At 31.2% G+C, this 23,863-nt stretch overlaps 1 protein-coding gene and 1 long non-coding RNA gene across 2 annotated transcripts; both read right to left on the bottom strand.

Annotated features, from left to right (window-relative positions):
* Positions 1-3,404: 3,404 nt before the first annotated feature.
* On the bottom strand, positions 3,405-10,713 carry LOC141450388 (uncharacterized). The gene is made up of 7 exons (XM_074120773.1): positions 10,533-10,713; positions 8,387-8,468; positions 6,957-7,009; positions 5,854-5,889; positions 5,659-5,773; positions 3,606-3,679; positions 3,405-3,532 (listed from the first exon to the last, which is right to left on the bottom strand). The coding sequence occupies exons 1-7, from the start codon at positions 10,584-10,586 to the stop codon at positions 3,506-3,508; spliced, it is 441 nt and encodes a 146-aa protein (XP_073976874.1). The 5' UTR covers positions 10,587-10,713; the 3' UTR covers positions 3,405-3,505.
* Positions 10,714-11,233: 520 nt separating this feature from the next.
* On the bottom strand, positions 11,234-23,637 carry LOC141450393 (uncharacterized). Its single transcript, XR_012456090.1, has 3 exons — positions 23,266-23,637; positions 13,753-13,873; positions 11,234-11,654 (listed from the first exon to the last, which is right to left on the bottom strand). It is a non-coding gene; the product is annotated as an uncharacterized lncRNA (long non-coding RNA).
* Between the last annotated feature and the right edge of the window lie 226 nt (positions 23,638-23,863).

Raw genomic sequence — 23,863 nt, 5'->3', positions numbered from 1 at the left:
ATCCGGTGTATTTTTATTTTGTTTATTATTATTATTTTATTCCGGTGTATTTTTATTTTGTTTATTATTATTTAGTAATGTGCAAACAAGACCACTATAACAATAAATAAATAAATAAATATTATTATTATTTTATTCGTGTATAAGTTTTAAAACCATTACGGAGGAGTTCATTACATGCGAAATAAAAATTTACATTAAATCACAAAAGAAAAGAGAATGTAAATAAAATGAAATAAATAAAATAAATCATAATTTGCAAAATCTGATCATTATACAAAAGAAAGAAAAAATAGAATAAAATAAAGTAAAATAAATTAAACTTAGTGCACTATTTTAACTAACAACAAAGTTTCATGCTGTAAACATATTATGTTACATAGGCAAATTGAAGAATTGAAAATATGCATACATAAAGCCAAGGCGAACTAAGAAGAGAAAAACAGAATTAAAGAAGAAAATATACAAATATAAAAGTATTACATTTAATGTAAATAGAAATATGAAAATAAGATAATATTAAAAGAGAAAGAAACCATTTTAGAAAGCTGACAGATTGAGAAAGAGAGAGAAAATAATAAATAAATGAATGTATAAGTTTGATAAAAGTATAAAATTTGAAATATGGAGCTGACATAAATTTATAAAACATACTTAAGCATATCTGCTATTAACAGTTTTCTTTTTAAGCCTTTAATTGTAAAGTAATAAATATTATATAGTTTATTAATAGAATCTATTTTGAGGAGGCCAATCAGGCCATTACCATCCATCAAGTACTGATTTAAATGTAATATTCTTATAGATTCAAATAAAGGGCAGGTCAAGAAAAAATGAAAAGGTCATCCGGTAAATTCAGGTGGCAAAAAGTACAAATATTCTCAGCGTTCCATTTACAATTAATATCGTCAATTGAAAAAGTTATATATTTAAAGTTAATCAGCCGGATTCTGCTGATGAGGACCTTAATTCTGCCTTGTACCTTAATTGGAACAAGAAAATAAAAATATTCTTCTATGCCCGGCTCTGTTTTCAAGTGACAATATAAATGGTTATAAGTCGAATTTTTGGTTCTCTCCCAGTCTTCAAATCTTAATTTATTTTCAAACTTTTTTAACATATTATTGATATTGTTCTTGACGCTACTGGGATCCCGGTTAGACCATAACCATTCATGATCTGCTAATATAAACAGTTTTTTTAATTGAGATACCCAACTGTAAGTTTCATTAGAACTAGACTTATTTTCCAATTCCAATTGTCTATCAAAACAAAGTCTAGGCAATCTATTAGCGGGCATATTTAAAATTTTTATGTACCAGTGCAGGGTTAACTTGAATATAATATTATTAATTTTATTTTTGCCCAGTTCATATCTTATGAAATAATTAGGGGTACTAGCTGGCCAATGAAACACATATTTAAAGTACCTAGTGAGCACAATTTCTAACTGTTCTAGATAACGAGTGTCCACACTTCCGATCCGTAAACGAGGACAGATCGTATTAAGCTTTCGAAAAATTTATCTTTCGTAGCCAAACTGGATGATTTAGATTTAGTTAATATACCAATAACTTTACTAATGGCTGCAGTTGATTTGTTTATCATTTCAGTACTTGCTTAGGAAAATATACCCGAGCTTGAAAATAGAATTCCGAGGTAATTAAAACTATCAAATATGTTCAATTTGTTATTATTTTGTTTACACTCAAACTCAGATTTAGACAACGATTTTGTCCAACATTCCCAACTGTGTACAAATTTGAAATGAGAAAATTGAAGACAAAAATTTCATGAAAGTGTCACCAATATTTCTTTTAAATTTACTTTACATTTTTATTCATTATTTTCTAGAACTTATTATTTGATATGATGTAAAAATGAAAACAATAAAAATTAAATACTATAAAAAAAAAAATTTGAAAAAGGTTAATGTTTAATAATTTTATAGATTATTAATAGTTATAAAAAAAAAAACAATTGTTCTTGATCAGTTTTCAAAAATCAGTTTTATTGCTAAAAACATAAAACATTTTTGTCTTTTTTATTTTGTAATTAGTCAGTGACTATAAATAGCAATTATTTTAATGTTGTATTGTTATATCGACTAAAATACCATAATAATCTAATACTTTTTTGTCGTGAAACCCGGTTGAGACGTAGGAAATATGGACACCCTATCCGATACTGGTGCCAGGCGAATCTCTACAGTATCCTCCACTAGATCATTAAGTCGTTTTTTCCAGCGGATTACTATCTTTTGCTCTAGTTCTTATTAATCTATAATCTACAACTAGTAGATCTCGTAATATACAAGTAGAACACAATCTTAGGCTGGTTACACAAATAAATGTTACTTAACTTACCTATCCCTATCACTTTAATCTGTCACCGTAAACCTTACGAATCCATCTGCAGTTATGTAAGAAACTCCAGCGGGAGTATTGTTAGTGGGCAGCTTCTCTCCTCAAGCAAATCCAGTCATGAAGACTGGATATACCTTGGATGGTGAGAGATATTGAGATGTGTTCACTTTGTAATTCTAGAGTCAGAGAAGACGTCTTCCATTTTGTAACTAAATGTACGATTTTAACAGAACTGCGCCTTCTCTGGATGGATCACTTCGCTCAGCTTATTTTTTTTCCGCATACTGATAATTGTAAGCCTCTTGTCACTTATGCACGAAAAGTGTGTAATTATCGCTTTGAATTAGTTCAAGAGTTTAATTTTTGATTTTTCTTTCTCTTAGAGTATATATTCTTTTTCTTTTTTGGATTATACATATATCATCCCTTTTTATTTTTATTTTTTTGACGTTTTCATTATGAATAACCTTCTCCGGCAGACGGAATATATCCATGGCGATTAATACGTTTGTATTGTTGAATTTTTGTTTAAATAAAGTAGTATTATTATTAAATCTGGTCAATGATCTATCATTTTGATTGAAGACAATTTCTCATGATTTTTTGAAATTTTTTCGAAAAAACAGCTCCTTCTTTAAACTTGATACGAATATTTATGAATAAAATCTAATCACTTTTAATAAGGCACAAGAAAAGTGTATTTTTTCTTACTTGTGCTTTGTTTTTGGTATACTGATCCCAGAACAAGCAGAAGGAAAGAGATGTCAGAGAATCCTGTTTAGCTGATCCTCAAAACAAGCAGGAGAAAACTTGCAGGAAGGTAAGGAGTATGAGTCTATGTACTCTACGCTGTGTCTATTCATGATAGGTAGGTAGCTGCATGACATTAGAAGATGCATAAAATAAAGAGGGGTATCCCTTCGAATCCTCGCCATAGAAAAAGGCACTCAAATTTGAAGTGATTAACGTTTGAAGTTAGGGGAAGTAAAACCAAACTTAAAAAAGAATTATTAAAAATAAAAAAAATAAAATAAAAAGCTTTTTTGAGTGCACTTTATTTATTTATTATTTTAATTTTGTGATTACAATGAAATAAATAATTTGATGAGACGATTTAATAAATATTATTTAGTTTGATCCTAGTTGGCTGAAGGGAAGAAATGTACCTGCAAAAAACAGTTATACATTAGACTTTAATACATTTTCTCATTGCAAAAAAGAAGAAATTCTGGATTTTACCTTTTCACCATGTTTGACAAAACATTCCCTGACAGATTTACCAAGTGAGCATTTCTCGTCCTTATTTTTGGTTACTGAAACAATAGAAAAGAAATTACAAATTTGATAATTAAAAAATATTTCCCATTGACAATTATACAACTCAGGCAAATTGTCACTTCGTTTGGAGTGTGCTTATAACCAGTTGGCATTGAAAACTTTCAGTTTTTCGACGTCATAATTATTATTATGTCATAAGATTTTAATGTGAAATGATGATTAATAGACTACTGTCTTGTACAGCTAGTTGCGATCACCTTTGTTATCCATTAATTAGATCTCATTTACAAATTAATTGTTAATGTTTCTTCCGTTCTTATTACACCTTACGGTACAGTCTCTATTCCAACTACTTGATTGTCTTCCCTGAGAAATTAGAATTGGGTGATTTTTAAATAACCTTGACTAAAGTTACAGGAAGAATTAAATTTCTTAGCAAGCAAATCTAACATTAAAAAAAAGTGATTCAGTGTCTATTAAACAGTGATACAACCTTGGCCACTATTCCAATAGATTGTGACATAGATAATAAATCTACAAGACAGTAAAAAGTCAAGACAGAAGACACGGATTTTAATGCTGAGTAAATATCAGCTCTTCCAATAGAACATTGACTAAAAATAAAGCTGAGGCTTTTAATCGTGTCATGGTACCCACAGCGACTAAAGAAGTTATTATCTAAGTTGTGCATTTCAGGTACATCCTATATATTGCACTCATTCACTACTGTGTTTAACTTGATGGGCAGCAGTAGTCAGGTCCAACCTTTTTTGTGAGGGTTATCTAAAGCTGTTTGCAGATCAACTTGAGCTGCTCGACACTGACAGAATTTTTACAAATAATTACATGAAGTTAAGTTTCAGGAAAATGTTGTACCCCATTGCCATGTTTGGGGAAACACACAAACTATGAAGTGTACCCTGGAAGAGGTGTGGACATCTAAGCATTTGCAGAAAAGGACTCTTGTACATTTCTCGAAGTGGCGCAAGCAAGATATTTCGACCATATAAACAGTCTAGGAAATACAGCAAGGGAAGGAACGGCCTATAGAAGCGCATGCAATCAATACCTGCCCTTCATATTCTTCGTTCTTTTGTCATCTTGAATTCGTCACCGGCAAATCTAGATGCTAAAGAGAGGTTGAGCCGTACCGGTTTTTTTCTACCCACCGTAAGCATTCTTTTCTGTCAACAACACAGAGAATAGGCCTCATCTTATCAGAAAGAAAGGGGAGTAATGAGCGATAGTAATTGCGATTGAATAGAGAATGGATTATCTCAGTCTGTAACGCTGGATGTATCGGATTCAAATCCAGTAGTGCTACCCTTAGATTTTCTTCTCCACAGCTCATTATTGATAGACTGGTTGTTTGTAGAGTGCACACTTTGGAGATGACCTTCGATATTACCGCACCTTAAATTAAACAATAATAGGCTACGTAATCGCAGCGGTTGGAAATAATTGTTTGACTAGGTAATCATAGTCCACGCTGCTTCGATTTAGACTAACTAATTATTACATCGATTTAAGTGGAAAAGCGCCTTAGCTGCTTCTTCAGATCTACTGGAGAATCTGAGGCTGTAGGAATCTTAGCCTAACAAAACAAGTAACACTTGTCTTGACATCCCCACCAACATTCGTAATTATTCGTTGCAGGACTTGTGGAAGTTACAGTGCAACTGTTTTATTTTGGCATATTCATTCAGAAGATAGCTCAAATTAAGACACAACCGCTAAGCACACTTCGAATTCTATAAATCCTCTAAGAATATTGGATTTGACTTACGAATCACTGCCATCATACATATCAATCACGGAATTCTGATTGTTAATAAGAATTTAAACACTGTAGAGGGGACATGATAATTTTTTTAAAAGCATCTTTCCTAATGACAACAGTTAAACTAATGAGGGTTATTTTATATCTTCTAGCAACACTTATTTCTGATTATCTCACTGAATCAATAATGCTAAACTAAATAAAAACTGTGCGGTAAGTCAGTTGTGTATTTACCTTCTTTAGTACAGGTATCGACCAACTTGTTGACAGTTTCACGTTCTTTTGGGTCGGAGAACCTCAAGGTGGCCAATTTCTTGCTACCTTCCGCACTAAATTCACCTCCTTGGATCTATTGAATTGCAAATAAATAAATATTTTGTAGTACTTACAGTTTATAACAAAAATACAAAAAAGAAAATAAATACTTACAACTCCAACTCCTGTGTAGACACATTCCAGCAAACACTGCAGGTTTCGAAAACAAAAGAAAAAGTATTACAAAGGTTTCAATTTTATGTTCAAATAGTTATACGAGAATACATATTAGAATTAGTAGGTGTTGACTTGAATGTTTAACTGTAGTTTAATGATTATTAGCAGTCTTTAGTAGCACAGAGTAGATTTTTGTAGGGAAATGAGGAATATGTACCACATCCCAAGCTAATTTAGTTGTAAGAACAAAATTTTATCTATGAGTTTTGACCATTCCGGTTTAGTGTGACCACAGAATGAGGCCTAACACTTGATCAGACATAATCATTTCATCTCGAACATCATAAAAGTGTCTAATTTTATTCCATAATGTAAAATTAAAGACAACAAAATGGAATAAAATCTGCTAGACTTTTTTCAAGTTAAAATCATAATCATTTCTACAATTTAAACTTCTAATATGTATTACAAGAGGATGTGATGTCACAAGTAAGGAAATGGAGGAAACATCAATCTATCAATTGACTGACCGCTGTTCCAGCAAGTTACTTAGGTTCGGGAAGAGGATATATTCTCCAAAAATCTTGGAATGAAGGGAATGTTCTATATTTTCGTTTAGCTCCTGTAAAAAGAACAATGGATCTAGAAGATCGCGCTTAATTACACCTAAATAATGAAGGGGGCACATTCAAAGGACTACGTTTTGCTTACATGATCGTAGCGATATATGCAGTATATGCATTTATATTGTTGCTTACTGCAGTGTCAAATTTATTTATGTAACTGGCAGTGGGGTGTAATCCTAGCTGTTGACTCCTGTCTAATATTATATTACTAATTAGTGTTACCTATTAGTTTCCTATAGTATATTTCATTTTGGAAGAAATATTTTCTTAAAAAAATTCATGTCGACCTAGTGGATTTTCAGGAAATCGCGTTAACCAGAACATAAAGGTCTTCTATGTCACAAATCTCGGATATCCTTTAAAGATCAAAGTTGAAGTGCTTATAACTCTCACAAGAGTGCTAAATAGTTCAACAATGTATTTGTCAAATAAAGTATTAATTATTTTTGTAAAAAAAAAAACAATTTAACTCACCCTTTCTACTTCATCAGAAGGAACTTTCTGTGAGAATACCAACTTGGTTTGTTCTGTGGACAAAATTTACTTAAATTTTAAATTTGGCTTTAAAAATCACTATAAATATAAATTCCTATAATAACAAATTTATTTTTGAATAATACTAAATTAAGCAAAGTAATTAACGTTGAGAAATATTGCACTTATTTAGTAGCATTTTATTTAAAAAAATAATATAATAAATAAAAAGAACAGTGAATTTACAAGAAATGCTACCACCAAGAGATATCCAAGAGATTTGATAGTTCTTTGTCGTCACGATAGATAGCGTACTGTTCTCTTTCAATAAAGATTTGCTAAAGGAATTTACATCAAAACATTTTACTGAATTTTTCGTATTTAAATGTCGTTTCATTTACATGTTTTTCTAATATCATTACAAATTAGTAAATTTGGGCAAATAGTATCTGGCTTGAAATATCAGAAGAAAAAGTGGCAATATCCATCTTCCAAGTGGGTGTGTTACACACCGTCCTCTGACCAACGGCATTTCAAACGTCTGGGAGGAATCCCGAATAGTCAGGGAAGACAAATTGGCGATGTGGGATTTCTGTGTCCTCACAGATTGCTGTTTCATCTTTTGTAAAGTTATATCACTTACAAACGGAAAGTTAAGATCAGTGTGTAGTGTTCGTGACGTAGTAGACTTATTGAGTGAAAATATTTAAAATTTTGTTTTTTTTGTTTAATTTGGTTTGAAACTATTTAGGGTAAGTCACTTTTGCATTCCTTTATAGTTGAAGTCCAATCTAAGAAAAGGCTTTGTAAAAGTAAGAATAAATAATCAACATTTAGTCACTCTGATGAGGTTTCTTAAGTGAGTTCCGTGGCTGACACCTGACTCTGTAAAGTCTGCTAACGAAAAACTTTCAAGTGAGGCCAGCGTTAATTAGTTGATATAAACATCCGGCAGTTTGGACATTTGAGAGTAAAGTTAAGCGTGAAAATTAACGTTTTATTAATTTTGCTCTTCCAAAATTAAAAATGATTTTTAAGTGAAGCATCGTCTTTACAAATTTGAAGTACTACGAGTATTATGTCGTCTGCGTAAGTTACCAGTTATACTTCTGTCTTAAAGGGAAGAACTGTTCATCACCGCTTCTTAAAGAAAAGTATCTGGTGGGCGGATTTTGTTTCACTTTCAAGAGAATGTTATATGCCAAAATTGAATTACATCCAGGATGAAGTAACCTGAGACATATAGAAACCCATTTCCAAGTAGGTGATGTTCCATCTACCAGTCATTTGAAAATGCTGTGTACTTGACACAAGGTCAAACTGAAGAAAAAGAATAAAGGTTTTTTTTTATAATCGGCTAAACGGAGACCTGAGCTTTTTGCTCATTCTGTCCAGTAGATGTTTTATGTCAATAAAATCTGAAAATATACCTGGGGTTGCTTTGTGATCAGCTGAACATTTTTTGGCCAATGCAGCTACTTTTTCTTTCACAGGGCTTTGTGTGGCGGCTCCCTAAAACAAATAAAAAATACAAATTATCAAATAAAAATGGTTTTCAAAATATTTTGATAAAGTATATTGTCTTATAATCTTGATAATATTCAGAAGATGAAATGTTCGCCTTTAATCCCAATTTGAAGAAAATGAAGTGATCGGAAATACAATTTTCCTGAGTTTCCTATAATATGTTTTCCATTATTTCTTGATATTTTTAGCACTTAATTTGTAGCTCAAGTTTCGAGATTAAAGAAAATTCTTCAAACAGAAGTACAACTTCTCATTGTAAAAAATGTCTAAGTCGGAACCTTAGAATTAATGTCCAATTCAAAATTGCCTTCTCAGCTAGATATCCAATAAAATAGAAGTAAAAAGTAAAGTAATTGCCTATTTTTTCAGGCGGGCTTTACGTCCAACTACCAATTAGGTGTCGTGGACGGAGGAGGCTAGCAAACACACTTTACTGTAAATTTCTTGTATTAACCATTAATTAAAATCAAAGGCTTAAGACCGGGAATCGAACCCAGTGGTAATGCATATTGGCTTTGCAGGCCTCTTAACCGCTCGGCTACCGTGGCGCCTATAAAATAGAAGTATTTGACGCGTTAATCGGCGCCTTAATGTTACAATTTGTTAGACACGCACTTGGTACCCAATAAGCCCGTCTCTATACACTAAGCTACTTAATTCTTCAATTTAACTGTGGGAACTAAACTTGAAATGAATAGAAGCCTTGAATTATATTTAACATAAACCGGGAATGATAATTACTATAAAATGCAGATGGATACGTTTTTTATAAAGATTATTAATGGAATAAAAAGTACACACACACACACACACCTTATCTTTATTTATTCATTCTATTATGAACATTCCATTGTGGAAAATTTGGTAGGGAACTATCAGAAAATCATTCAATTTAATTATTATATTGTTTTTGTTTTTGTTTTTTTCATTTTAGGATAATAATAACAGGTTATTTTTAGAAAATGTTGGAATATAAATATAATGAAGTAGAAACCTTTGCCAAAATAAATAAAAAATAATCATAATTTCCCTTACTTGGTCGTAATTTTTCTTTTTTAAACTATATGTTCTTTATATTTTTAATTTTTATACAAATCTGAGCATTAGTCATTTATTTCAGCACTTATTTTATTTCTGAACTTTAACAACTCCATCCTCGTTAATGTTTTAGAAGCGATAGGACCACAATTTAATTAAAATGAAACTTTCAGGAATGCCTAACCGTCACTTCCTGTGGAGGTTTCCTGAAATAAATTTAAATGAACACAAACTTCATATAAAAGTTCCAAACGTGTATTATATGAAGTTTACAGAAAATCTTTTAAGGTGTTTTAGAAAAAAATCGAAAAATGTTTAATTCAGACGGCTTCTTGGCGATCCAGGTTGAATTTTCGTTTATGATTGATTCTAAATGCCGGATATACAACTTTTTCAGACTTAAGTAATTCCAAATACATTTATTTCCGATAGAAATCAATATCGAAAGTAGGACTGATCAAGTTACATTAGTGAGAGATAGTAAAAGTAATGATAGAAATGAAACTGGAGTGAAATTACATCATCTCACTTTTACAATTATTTTCATAATTCCGACTGGGGATCTGTACTAAAAGTTTAAATGTTCTAAACATAATCAATTTGAATGCAAAAACAATAAATATTTAAAATCTATAAACAATGAAGGTATATAGGAAGTTTGAAAATATAGCCGAATGCGTTTAAAAAAAAATCGTTGCAAGTCGTCAAAAAAATAATAACAATAAATGTAAAACTTCCAGATGACAAATTTTTAACAAGTTTCGAATTAGATCTTTGCATAGGATATCAATCCTTAAACCAGGATACATAGAAACTACTGAAAGAAGAAGTCGTCAAGTGATATAGAGAAAAACGCAGTATTTCCTCTGCTTATAACAAATACTTCAAAAGAGATATTGGAGACCGGGAAAGAACATCGACTTATCTTAATTACAACATCCAATTATAATATTCAATATTCTATTTTGTTGTGTCAACCAAAAATTTAAATACAAAATTATATAAACTTACATTTACATAAGCGATGACTAGGAATACGGCAAGAACTGAAAGTGTGGTCTTCATGATTGTTGATGGTAGAGAATGAGGTAAACTCTAAGTTAGAATTATTAGCTGTTATTAGCTAGATGGTAGAGAAATGTGTGATACTGTGAATCTTGCACAGACTATTTAAATAATAATATCCTCTCCACCCCCCATCAGGTACACAGCCTCCCTCTTCTCGACTGCTGCGACGGCGGTGGCGACGGGGTCGCTGTAGTTCTCCATGGCAACCTGATGTTTCATAGACCGGTTCTCTTCACAGAAGGACTTCTCTCTCATCTAACCTTTGTTTGTTGTCCATAATTATTGGAATTATTTATACACCTAGCCCTGAACTCTAAAATAAAGTTCTCTTTAGATCAATATATCTTTTTCCGCCTGTATACTTCCAGTGTCAACTACATCGCCATTTTTTTTTCTACTGTTTATCTAACCTTTACTTCCTTTTTTTTTAACCTTTCTTTCAGAGGTGGAGTATTGCTTAAACGTGACTTTAGAATTAAAGTTTTATCGGAAATACGAGTTTCGAGCGGCCTATGAGTTTGAAAAAAAACAGTTTATTTTAATTGGTCTATATGCTTCATTAACTACATAAAGTCACAAGTACAATTTTAAGCAATTCCCACAGGGTCCATTGCTCCACCGACTGCTCTAAAAAAAAACTGACACAACAGAAAAAAATTAAAAAAATTTCTACATTAATTATCATAATTACTGAGATTCGGCGACCGATCAAAATGTGTAAAGATGTTAAAGTTTCGAAATATTTAATATTTGTCAAGACATTTAGATGTGATGTAATTGTAATTGTACTTAGAACTTATAAAAACGTTACACAATTATAAATGTAACTGTAATGTAATTGGTAATTGCAAATATTAATTTTATAATTATAAATTAGTTATTTAAACCCGATAACCAAATTAAAATCTGGCCAATAATTAAATATTAGAGACTAATTTAGTTCATAAACTAAAACAATTCAATAGAATTTTTTATTGAAAAATTCGACAGTAATAGCACAATTAAGTCTTCTATGCTTGATGGGGGAAACTGAGTTTTCGGCAGATCAGAGAGAAGTTCGGAGATCTGTATAAGGAGAGTAAAGAAATATAATAGCATTAAAAAGAGTTGGTAGACAACTTGTAAAAGATATGTGCACATCAGTAAAATTTAAACAATATATTTGAATGGGTTTTCAATGTCTTGTTAATTTTTTTTTTTTAATTTCAACATTTTTTAATTTCGATGTTCGATGTCGATATTTCTAGGATGATAAACTCTACTCTGATCATAAAGAGCTATTTATTCTTTTTGGTGACCGATTTATCCGAGATGGGAAAAGAAACGTTGCCAATTTTAAACTAGGGACTAGATCATCTTCAGGCTTTAATAATTATCAATTATGACTGCTTCTAATTAAGTCTTTGAATTTCCACCAAAACCTTGTAATTCTCCACTAATCTGAAGCATTTTTTGTGCTAGAAAAACAAGCTGGTGAAGACACAATCGATTTGCCCTTTCTCAATTTTCAATGTCTTAAAAAATTAAATTTCTCCAAATATTTGAAACAAATTTAATTTTTACAAACAATATTACTTCGTAAAATAATTTACCACAATGAAATTAAACTGTAGAGCAATGGTTTTCAATCAATCTTTTTGCAATACCACAACACATTCATTCCATGTTTTTCTCATTTTACTGCTATTTTCGGGTAGCAATGTACGGTCCATTATCAACGATTTTGTCTGATATTAATTCCATGAAAATTGAACTGTGTACAAATTTAAAATGAGAAAATTGAAGTCAAAACCTTCATTGAAAGTGTCACCAATATTTCTTTTAAATTTTTTTTTACATTTTTATTCATTATTTTCTAGAACTTATTATTTGAAATGATTATGTAAAAATAAGATAAATGATTAAAGAAAAAAACTGTCAAGTAGTAAATCTTGTATTTGTGGTCAATATAAAATGTAGAAATTTAATTAGTGGTTTTTACTTTCAAATTGCGTACAATTCAACCAACTATCATTATTATTGTTCTAAGAAACGACTGAATAGATTTTCCGATTAGGCCAAGGTGTCTAAAGAGGACTATAAATGTGACATTGAATATACATAGCCTCCAATTTAGAGTTATTGCAGATAATTGTGGCATTTATTTATCGGTTGATAACGTTACAGTAGATAGCTTTATTCTCTCTGAAATTAGGTTCTTAATAATTTTTTAGTTACAATAGTGTGAAAACAGATATATTTTTAGCAATACAATGCACTTGAATTTGCGATTAACATCCCGTATTAAACTGAATAGGGGCCACTCACTAGTTGCGCACATACTTAGATTTACAGAACATTTAGATATATAGTTTCCTTGGAATAAATATTATTTGCATTCTATAAAAAGTCCTCTAAACCGCTTCCTCACTTCACTGCATCTAATAGCATTCACCTACTTTGCCCTGATAGAAAATGTGATGTCATTGTGTTAGTTTTTCCAGTCAAAATCTGGCGAATTAAATTGGCAGATTTTTATTTATTTACGCCCTTAATCTGCACTCGATCACTGTGATTCTCTGTACTATGTAATACATTAAGAAAAAAAATGCAATACTTTCTCTCACTACAATAATCAAAGTTCTAACCTAAATTTTATTCTTATTTAAACTTTTAAACAACTGCAGACGAAATTGCTCTAGCATAAGTAAATTAGATGACTGGATGTGGCATATATTATTTAAAAATGGAATTTCAAAACATATTGAACTTATACAATCTGCATTACACAGTTTGTTAAACCGTATGAAAATAATGAAGACATTCCTAACCATCCCAAAAACTACTCTCATTTAAAGACTAGCCCCGATATTTCTTCTTGTGAAGCCACCATTCAGACAATAAAGGGACAAACTTGGGCACTGATCAAGTAACTACTGTCCTCCATCCTTGAATTTTAGAAAAATTCAGTATTTAAAAAAAAAATATCATTTACAATTTAAATCATTGAGTGCTACTCTATAGAATTCTCAAAACGTATACTTCCGGAGAAAATTTATTAGTATTTAACATCATCAACATCATACTTCCACTTCTCATTCTTCATAAAACCTTAATCACTAATTGACTGCTATTTCAGTACGATGATGTTTATAATTAGTTAAATTATTTAGAAAAAGATTACCTCTCCGCTTTTAAGGCCAACAGTTCATTCTGATTTAGTATTCATATCAAACATTGCATTATCCAGTTTATATCTTTCTTTACCCTCATCTTGAGGAGAAGGTCCTTTTCGGCCGACACATCTGCAAATAAATGCAAAGATATTATCACAATTGCCTGGTAGACTCACATACCCGCTTACCATCCATTCCACAAATCCTTGCTAGTTTTTATTTTAACTGTTTAGATCCACATCTTTTCATAGTAGGATTAGTATTCATTTATTTGCATATTAAAACTGTCCGGTAGGACAGTTGTATAAGGGTTGATCGTCAAAAAGTGCACGAAAAAGCGTAATGTTAAAAAACACCCAACTTTGACAATTTTTTTCTCTTTTTCTATAAAAGATAAAATTCCCAAATTTTCTTTAAAATATAGAGCAAACCCTCCTTTATAACTGAAATTTTTTTGCAACCACCCAGACCTAATAGATTTCGAGAAAAAAGTTGAAGAAAATGAGCAAAAACGGCATTTTCAGAAATTGTTGTTGTTCTTGTTCTTCTTCTTCTTCTTCTTCTTCTTCTTGTTGTTGTTGTTGTTGTTGTTGTTGTTGTTGTTACCTTTTTTGTAAACTACGTAGCGCCTAAACGCGTGAACCGATTTTCATGAATAGGTGTCATTCGATTCGGAATTTTATGTAGATGTGCCTTTTGGGGGTCTCGACGCTGTACACCGAATGGGAGAGGAGTTAGCCCCCTTTATGTAAGGCCCCCTTCAAAATTATTATTACTAATTACTCTGTAAATCTTAGCCCGATTTTGATAAAATTTGGTAGGATGATGGGGTTAGGGCTCCCCTATGTAACATTAAAGCGACGATCTGCTCTTACACTAGTTAAGGGGAAGTATAGCAATCGTTTCAAATTATCGACACGTGAACTGATTTTCATGAATGAAGTGTCATTCGAATCGAAATTTTGTACAGATTTGCACTTTAAAAGTCTCGTCGCTATGCCTCATATGGAGGGGAGTTTGCCCCACCCAAGTAAGGCCGTTTCTAAAACTATTATTACCAATATTTCTATAACGCTTTGTCCGATTTTGATAAAATTTAGCACGAAGAAGTGATTAAAGCTCCTCTACATGGCTGTCAAGTGCCATCATGCTCTTACACCTACTAAGAGGAAGTACTGCAATCGTTAAAATTATCAATGGGTGAACCTATTTACATTAATGAATTGTCGTTCGATTCAAAATCTTTGCCTCTTTGCCTTTTAGGGAGAAGTACTGTAATCGCCCGTTTATTTTTCTTACTCCTCTTAAAAGGAAGGTCTGAAATCGCAGTTTAAATTTGCTTTTTACGTACAAATACCTTCCTATTTTATATAAAAAGGCTTTCTCAAAAAAATTGTTGTTGAGGATGGTTTGGGGACCGCAACTATAATCATTCTTTAAAAAGATCTCTCCAGTGGTAGTTACGGTTCCTACTTAACACCTTATCAGGTTATAATGATAGAATTGCTTATTCCAAATTAAAAAAAAACAGTAAAGCAGATATGTAACTTAGCAAAATAGACAAAAATGAAAATCTATCCAAAAGGTACAAAAATCTCCTTAACAAAAACTTACAGTTTAAAAAGTTAAGTATAAGGGTTGATTAAACGCCAAAAGGTACACAAATCAGCATGTACCCAACATTTCATTCAAGCTTAGTTGATATAATTTAAGTAATTTTGCTGCATTAACTTTTCCTTCACATTTTTTAGAATTTATTAGATGTCACAGACCCTTATGCTGGCCATTTTCATCTACAAAATATTTGTTCAAGTAGCACTGTAGATTGACTTTAATATCTATTAATCTATAATAATCAAACTATTAATTACAGGTTAAAAAGAAAACGTTATAAAAAATAAAAAAAAATACGAGGCTACAAAATTTAAAAACTTTTTTAAAAAAATGCTTACACCAACATACATCAATGATTTCGATTATTTTATTTTTAATAAAAATCGTCGGTTTAAGTTCATTCTTCGATTAAAGTAATTGTTATTTTATGTAGTAGTCAAACGTTTATAATAATAGGTAATAATTATCTGGCTCTATCGCAAATAATATAGTTTTCTTCAATCACACTCTCAATGTAGCTGTTCTTCTCACAATGTTATATATATGTTATGTAATATAAAATAAATAAGTATTGCATACTTTTAGGACAGCTAATTATTCCAGTATTTTACTATAAGTAAAATTAAATTACAATTGAGAAATGAATAATTGTTGTTGAATAATCTACTTGTTATTAACTGTGTGTTATTTGTGCTCACGAATATTTCGGTAAGACGAATTCAAGTCTGAAATATTGTTTTAAATCCTCCGTGATTCAAATTTAAACAGTAGCCGACTCTAACTTTGTCTTTTTCTACTTTAACATGCATGTATAAGATGTGACAACTTCAGAATAAAGGGCATATTAAAGATAAATCAGAAGAATAATTTGGAATAGAGTTAAAATAAAGTACCTATTTAAAAACGAAGATATAATATACACTTTATCATAATTATAACCAAATAATATTATGAACGAACTGGCCAGCATAAGGGTCTGTGACATCTAATAAATTCTAAAAAATGTGAAGGAAAAGTTAATGCAGCAAAATTACTTAAATTATATCAACTAAGCTTGAATGAAATGTTGGGTACATGCTGATTTGTGTACCTTTTGGCGTTTAATCAACCCTTATACTTAACTTTTTAAACTGTAAGTTTTTGTTAAGGAGTATACAAGGACATATTTGTTTAATTTTATTTTTTACATTATTGTTTTTCTTATAACCCCTTGGAAAATTCTGCAAGTAAATTCTAAACGAAAAGCAATTACTTCTGTTGCATTTTATATGCAACAAAATTAATAAATGAAACGCTTTCGTCTTTAATGTAATTATGGCGAACAAAGAAATGTTATTCAATATTATTTTCAATCATAAAAAAACAATAACGATCGCATTGAATTCTCAAATTTACTGGTCTCCTTCAAAAGACATAAATCTGGTGTAAACAGAACAAATTTCTCTTAAAGTAGTCCACGTAAATACACTTTCATGAAACTAACACTTTATACATGCTTACTTCATTGCTACCATTACCGAGACAAAATCCTAGAAAATTACAAAAATTTATTCGGTAGAGTGCACTTTCGGTCTGAAAATTTCGGTCAAATTTGCAATTTTGTGTATACATTTATTATTTAATATTTTATTAGTCCTAAATTACGTGAAATAGGATAATAGAGGAATGCCATACTACATACTCCTATAGAAATACCCTTATTGGAATTTATCCAGGAAAATGTCCCAAGTAACTAAGAGGTCTATTTTGGTCATAGTTCCATAATACCATCCATCTCCCATTTCAATGTAGAATAAACTTTACGAAGGCGAAACATAAATTTCTCTCTACCTAATATACCTGATAACCCAATCTTTGAACACGGAGGAGAAATACGAAACCTGACGGAATTAAAGAAGCAAGCGGACGATCAATGATAAATTGATTTGATCATTTTGATTTTTTTGCCTTCATATTACTTGCATGCATACTGAAATAATTACAAAGGTTATTCAACCACCGCACATTTGAAGGGTTGTACTAAATCAGCTGATAAAAATCATCTATTATTTAAGCTGGTTGCATTGTCGAGTCACTTCATCATTAAAAACACTTTCTAGACCAAGTTGGTTAATTAATTTGATAGATATCTGGTTAGCAAATTTATTACATGGGAAATGATTTATGATTAAAAAAAATGTTACGCAAACTTACTATCTATTAGCGACTTTAATTAGTAATAATTACAATAGTAAAGAAGGCAAATGAAATAAGGAAGTGTGCCCAACTGACGTCGAGCTTGTCGCTGAAACTGCCACAGAGGGTCGCGAAAAATTAAATATCTTTACTTTCTATTACACCCATTAAATTGATAAATATGTTTCAAGCTCTCGTTAAACGAGCAATACTCCCTTACAATATCATGAAACAACAACGTAAACTCGGGTTCCCGGAGAGGATATGAAGGCGGGCCTTACTTCCGAAAAATGGACAAAAGTATCCCGCGCAACCTAAAGTTTCAACAGACTTTGATAAGCAAGACGATTTGTGGAGAAACCATCCTTACCATTCCACGCTCGAGTTGTGTAGAAAAAAAAAATGATTGAGGCTTAATGATCACAGCTGTCGATGCGCCAGAAAATAAAATAAATGTCGGAAATAACCTAAGTTCGTTTGGCGACCAAAACATTCTCAGCGTTAAACATAAATTATAAAAAATACAAGTCTGTATCAGGCGAAAAATTGTATAATTTGTCCATTAGATGTTGATATATTGGAACATTTTTATCTGAAGTACTCCATCCACCTATCCATGATGTGGTTTCTCTAAATACTTCACTAATTCTGGAAGGTATTTAACTTTATTAGATACAAATTTCAGAGAAAAATATATAAAATATTCATCATTCTAGCCCTACTAAGTTTAACAATACGCTCTTTAGAATCCTAAGACTTTGTCATATGTTTATGTAACTATCCCTATTAAAGAATTATTGCTATTTTTATTGCTCTCTAATGGAGATGATTTATTTTTATTTTCCTTGCAGTCCATAATTATTGTAGAAATTATTTTGAATATTTGAATTAATAAGGCGTAGAAAAGAACCAGTTTTGTTTTGCTTTATTTTGTTTAATACTTTTTCCACCTTTTTTTTTGTTGGAATTTTATATTTTGTTTACTATTTGTTTACTCTTACTTATCACTTATACGAGTAAAATCGTAAGTGCTATTCAATAAACTATTTTTCTATATTAGCGTTTCTTAAAACTTCGGGTACTATTCACACCGCAAAATTACAATTTATTTCAGTAAGAGAAAGTCGTTTGAGTAACTTAAACCAGATTTATTTAAAATAGATTCCCTAAAAATATAAGTTTTTCGAACTTACGGATTTCAAATAGGACTTCTATTTATAGTTTGAATCAATCGTTTACATGAAATTCGAAAAAAAAGATGGCAAATCTCAGGAGAAGGAAGGTAGATGACATTAGGTAATGACTTTTTTAAGATTATTACATAATTTGAAAGAATAAGATCTATCTAGTGGTAGATAAAACGTGATTTGTGGTATAAAGGATTACTTTCAGTCTATTATGTTCAATGCATTGTTATATTATACGGGACTCAGTCTTAGTAGTATAATGATCTTTAATTGAAAAATAGAGATTAATAAATTAGTGAAATCATTAGAGATTCATTATAAAGAATATATAAATAGAAATATACGTACGTATATCTAGATTGACACAACTATTTCTTAGTTTCCAAATGATGGCGGCGAGTGAGTAAACGAATAACAAGACAATTTAAGCCTCTACTTTTCAAAGAGAAAGACCAAAGTTGTAAAATATAAAACTAACTGAATATAGTACTGTTTCTGTTTTTATCAAATCGTTTTTGAAATTCTATGGTCCAATTTTCTGTTCAATAACCTTATATCGGTTGTCTTAAAAATACCTGGAATTCCAAATAATGTGCTCTACAGTCTAACTCCCTCCAGCAACAAACTGGGCTGCGATGCAAGTACGAATTCATGATATTATAGCCGCTCAACAACTTCTTGGAGATGCCTAGCTTTATCGATTAGATGCACCTTGTAAACTACTCGGTCATGGAGACTATCTGTTGCTATTCATTTTCTTTTGCTTTTCTTAGTAGAAAGTTGGTTGTACATAGCTTGCTGGACCTCTTTAAATCTATTAAATACTCCGTTTTCTGTCTTGTTACTATACCCTTTACACACTGAACATTGGCTTCCCAACCGTTTCAGAACAATTGGTCTACATCATTTCTGATATATCCTACTAACAATTGATTACACACCTAGATCGTCCTCGAAGTTCTACGACTTTCAGATCTAGCGAGTGAATGGTAAAAATACTAACGAAATTACCTGTGTGAGTCCGCAGCGATTTTGTTTTTAGAAAAAAATAAAAATCAAAACAACCCAATTAAAATGGAAATTTGTGTAAAAAGTTTGTTTAACAATGATTGCTGTAATTCTGCTAGGTGCGGGCAGCGATTTTTGTACTTGAATTTTGTATGAGCATTCAGCAACAAACGAGTTTGGCAACCCTGATCTAGACCACTACAGCATACATCTAAAAGATTAAATTAGACCACTGGCCTTTTGCATTTAATTATCATATTAATTCATAAAATGTTTCCAAAGAGGTATAAAATAATGCTGCATGTTATTAAATATATTTTTTAAGGAGTGTGATTAGGGGTCATTGACTTCATTCACATCTTCACCAAGTCGCGGAAGGCAGCTTCTAACACTCACTTTTCCTGGATCATAGCAAGCAGAAGGCGGATGAACTGTTCTGATAAGGCTCAAACAAACAAGCATTCATTCATGTGATACCCTATCACAGCTGCACAAACAATCACTTCAAATCCTAGATACGGAGTAAATTTAAGACTTGTTTTACCTACCATCAAAAGAAAGAGTCGTCAGGAGATTCAAAGCAAAAGACAGAGAAAGACTCGCCTTAAAAGAGCCCGATTGATACGCATAGCGGTTTTTCTGATAGCGTACTACAGACTTGTAAGATATTGTACATCAATTTGTGAGTTCTGCTAGTAAGTAGTCATTGTGTAAGTAACATTGTGTAGATATTATTTGTCTAGTAGAATTTGCCTCGACACTAGCTATTTGTCTTAAACAACCTTGATTTATTCAAGCCAAAGCTCGGTCTTATTTTATTATTTTCTCCTACTCCTGAAAAGTTTTTTAGCCGTCAAGGTGAAACAAGGTGAAGCAGAAGAAAGAAGATACAAAATGATCAGAACATCTTTTCACATCCAAATCCATATCTTTCAATAATCTTGCAGACCAATGCTGACCACATACTTCCTTCAACAGAAGGTGTCTCATTAATACTCGTGATGTATAAAAGTTAGGAAGATAATACTTAATAGGAAATCTACCCCCTCCCAGACTCCCTCAACCGAATTTTCCAGGACAAATGTTTGATTGAAATAAAAGTGGTCAGTAAGATTAGTGAGATTTGCTGGAGGCAAATCAAAAAAGCCTTTTATCAGAAATTCATACTAAAATAAAAAAATAAAACTTCAATAATTGGCACTTCTGAATTACAAAACAGTCTAAAAGCACATTACAATGTGGCATTGATTCCAAATACTAAGGGTGAACTTTTTCTAATTTTCCGTTTTCAAGTTTCGCAGACCCACTAATTAGTGAAAACCACTTTTCTGACTCAAAATGGGTATTTCCGGAGAAACTCAAATTAGAAAATCTGCAGAGTCACTCTATCTGCACTCGTTTTGAAGCAAGAAATTAATGTTTCGATTATAACTTGAAATTAATCAAATTGATAAGTTATTGGAAATTTCATTATTTAAAATTATTTTTTCAATGAAATCACTTATATATTTTAATTAAAGACTGCTTCAAATTAAATACAAATAAACAAAATTGCGAAAATATGATCAATCTTTCTTTGAATTTATGTTTTTTAACTAAGATTTTGTAAAAGATGAGACAAATATTTCGGCCAGAAAGATTATTTTTGCACTAAACGTCTAATTTCTAGATCTTATTCGAACACCTGTCGTCCGCCAGAACAATTTCGCAAATACAAGTTATCCTTCAAAGCAGATATTATCTACTTTTCCTGGCCCATTATACATAGTTAGTGATTCAAACTCAAGATGTCTATCTATGTTTGTCCCACATTATTCCATTTACTAATTTATTTTAAATTAATATTTAACTATTTTAAATTTATTATTTATTTAAGATATTACTCTACTACACTATAATTACATTAGTGATCATTTCCTTAAAAACCTCGATTTGGCTAACTGAATCTTCCAAGTTTTAATCTTATAATTTTCAACATTTGTTGCTCGCTAATTCATTTGTGCAATACAAATTACTCTCTTCAACAACTTCTTAATTAAATCCAAACAAAGCTTATATTAACTTTACATTAAATTAAACTTAAACTAGTATACAATAAAAAGAAGAACCCTCTACTCAAAGCTCTTTATCTAGGATATAGCCGAGGACCTTAAATGAGATGTAGAAGAAGCAGTTTGCTGTTATTTTCTTCGTTCATGACTCCTTTTTAGGAGTTGAACGAAAAGCCTACTTTAAAAAATACGCATTACTTTATGTTGATTAGTAATATTCAACTAAGCGCGTCATCTTTTATAGTAACAGCGCCTGGACCTTTGTCAATTTTTACCGGCCATTAAACGATTGTCTCAAACACCATCTCCGAGGATAAACAACTTTAACATGTGCTATAAGTTCCAAGAGGGACAAGACTTCTACGAAGGGAAATTTAAGAGTAGAGGTACTAGGATTCAAATCTTGGAATCGTTTTCCCGATACACAGGTGTTTCATTTTTAAAAAAATGTCAATGCTTAACAACTCAATGTAGGAGATTTTAATTTAACGAATAAATTAATAATTAGTTAAAATAGTTGACTTCAAATTTTTGAAATAAATAAATCAAAAATTTTAAGAAGCAATCTTCATGGTGTTCGCTAACCTCGTATATTATTTTAAGAAACATTGCGTTCTTTTTTATGACATATCATTTTAGTTTTCAATGTCAATTTGATGGGCCCAAGTAGTTAGGCTCTGCCACGTCACATTCACTTGAATAAATGTTTCCAAATAAAAACTTATTTTAAAGGAATCCAGGCGAGCTTTAATAAACAACTTTGTTCTCAAGTTCGCATATCACTTTACTAATACACGATCGTGTAAAATGTAAAACATTAAAAACAGAAGAACTTTTGTTAAATTTACAATTTTGGTTGGTAGATCAGCCCCCTGAATTAAAGGTGTCTGTGGCTCATCTATCTACAACAGTTGACTTCAAGAAATGTAAATTAAGTCCAACTGCTGATTTAAGTCGCCATGTAAAATAACCACACCTATACCAAGTTCAGTGGTAATTGAGGAAACTAACGACCTCTAGCCAATAAAGATATTAAAACAATTATCCTGAAGAGTTCTTGACTAACGTGCAAATGACCCAGCCTACAGGAACTACTGTGACATCCTCACAAACAAGAATTTCACGCAAAGGTTGAACCTAAAAGGATAAGCTCTGACTCATCAACTCACTATATCATCGGCAGCAATGTTAGGGTTTAATCCCCACCCTTAACTTTTTGTGATTTCTTCACTAAATTTTCTACAACAAAAGAAAGTAGTTCTTAACTTCGTTCAGAATCATTCATCTAAAACTTTAATTTAGCTAATCCTCAAAAATGTCCCTGTTAACTGGAACGGATTGCAATTGGCCAAAAAATCTCTCTTTTTTTAGTACGCTATATCTGTAATTAATTCATTACGAAAAGTAACTATAAGATAACAGTAAATAAATAAAATGAATATATTACTTCTAATTGACACAATAACGTACAGGGTCGCCTACTAACCTTTACTTATGTGTATTTGTAAAAAATATACATATATGGGTTAGAATTGTTAAGTGATGTCGTGCAAAGATTGTCTTACGAACGAGGTTTTCTTTCTCTTTTCGTAAAATGATCATACTCCACAAATAGACCTTCAAATTAAAGCCAAATGATATATTTTGACCGATATGGTCATTTCAGTAAGAACTGTCACAGTTTAAGCAATTGGCACTTCTTCACAGAAATATGAACTTAACTAAAAATATCATGGGCAACGCTCACTCAACAGGTTCATTTTTGAAAGAAAAAAAAAGTGGAAATAGATTATGTTTACGAAATAACCATAATAACGACGTGTACCTTGCGCACATTTTCTCACAGAAAAAATAACCACTTGGAAACCTACCCTTGGAAAAAATAATTGTCTATTTAAATGAAATGTGGCAATTTTCTTTACTCGCAGTTTGAATAAACTATAAATAAATTACAACATTAAGATGAACCTTTTTGAAATATGTTTATTAATTAAATGAAGAACCAAATAACATTGATGGACTGGATGATAGGGAAAATAAGATAACTTAATTGAAAAGAAATTAAGACAGAACTTGTGTCTTTG

Source organism: Rhodnius prolixus, unplaced genomic scaffold (genome assembly GCF_049639745.1).
Source record: "Rhodnius prolixus isolate KJV_2025 unplaced genomic scaffold, Rpr scaffold_2, whole genome shotgun sequence".
Taxonomy (NCBI): domain Eukaryota; kingdom Metazoa; phylum Arthropoda; class Insecta; order Hemiptera; family Reduviidae; genus Rhodnius; species Rhodnius prolixus.
Note: the sequence above shows the minus strand (reverse complement) of the source record. Positions and strands in the feature narration are given on the sequence as shown.

What these genes read in the sequence shown, in the direction of transcription:
- LOC141450388 (XM_074120773.1), bottom strand. Translation starts at nt 10,586, where the DNA reads ATGAAGACCACACTTTCAGTTCTTGCCGTATTCCTAGTCATCGCTTAT. An exon ending in TGATCACAAAGCAACCCCAG is followed by an intron (nt 7,010 to 8,386) that starts GTATATTTTCAG and finishes TTTTGTCCACAG; the next exon opens with AACAAACCAAGTTGGTATTC. An exon ending in TCTACACAGGAGTTGGAGTT is followed by an intron (nt 5,774 to 5,853) that starts GTAAGTATTTAT and finishes GCAATTCAATAG; the next exon opens with ATCCAAGGAGGTGAATTTAG.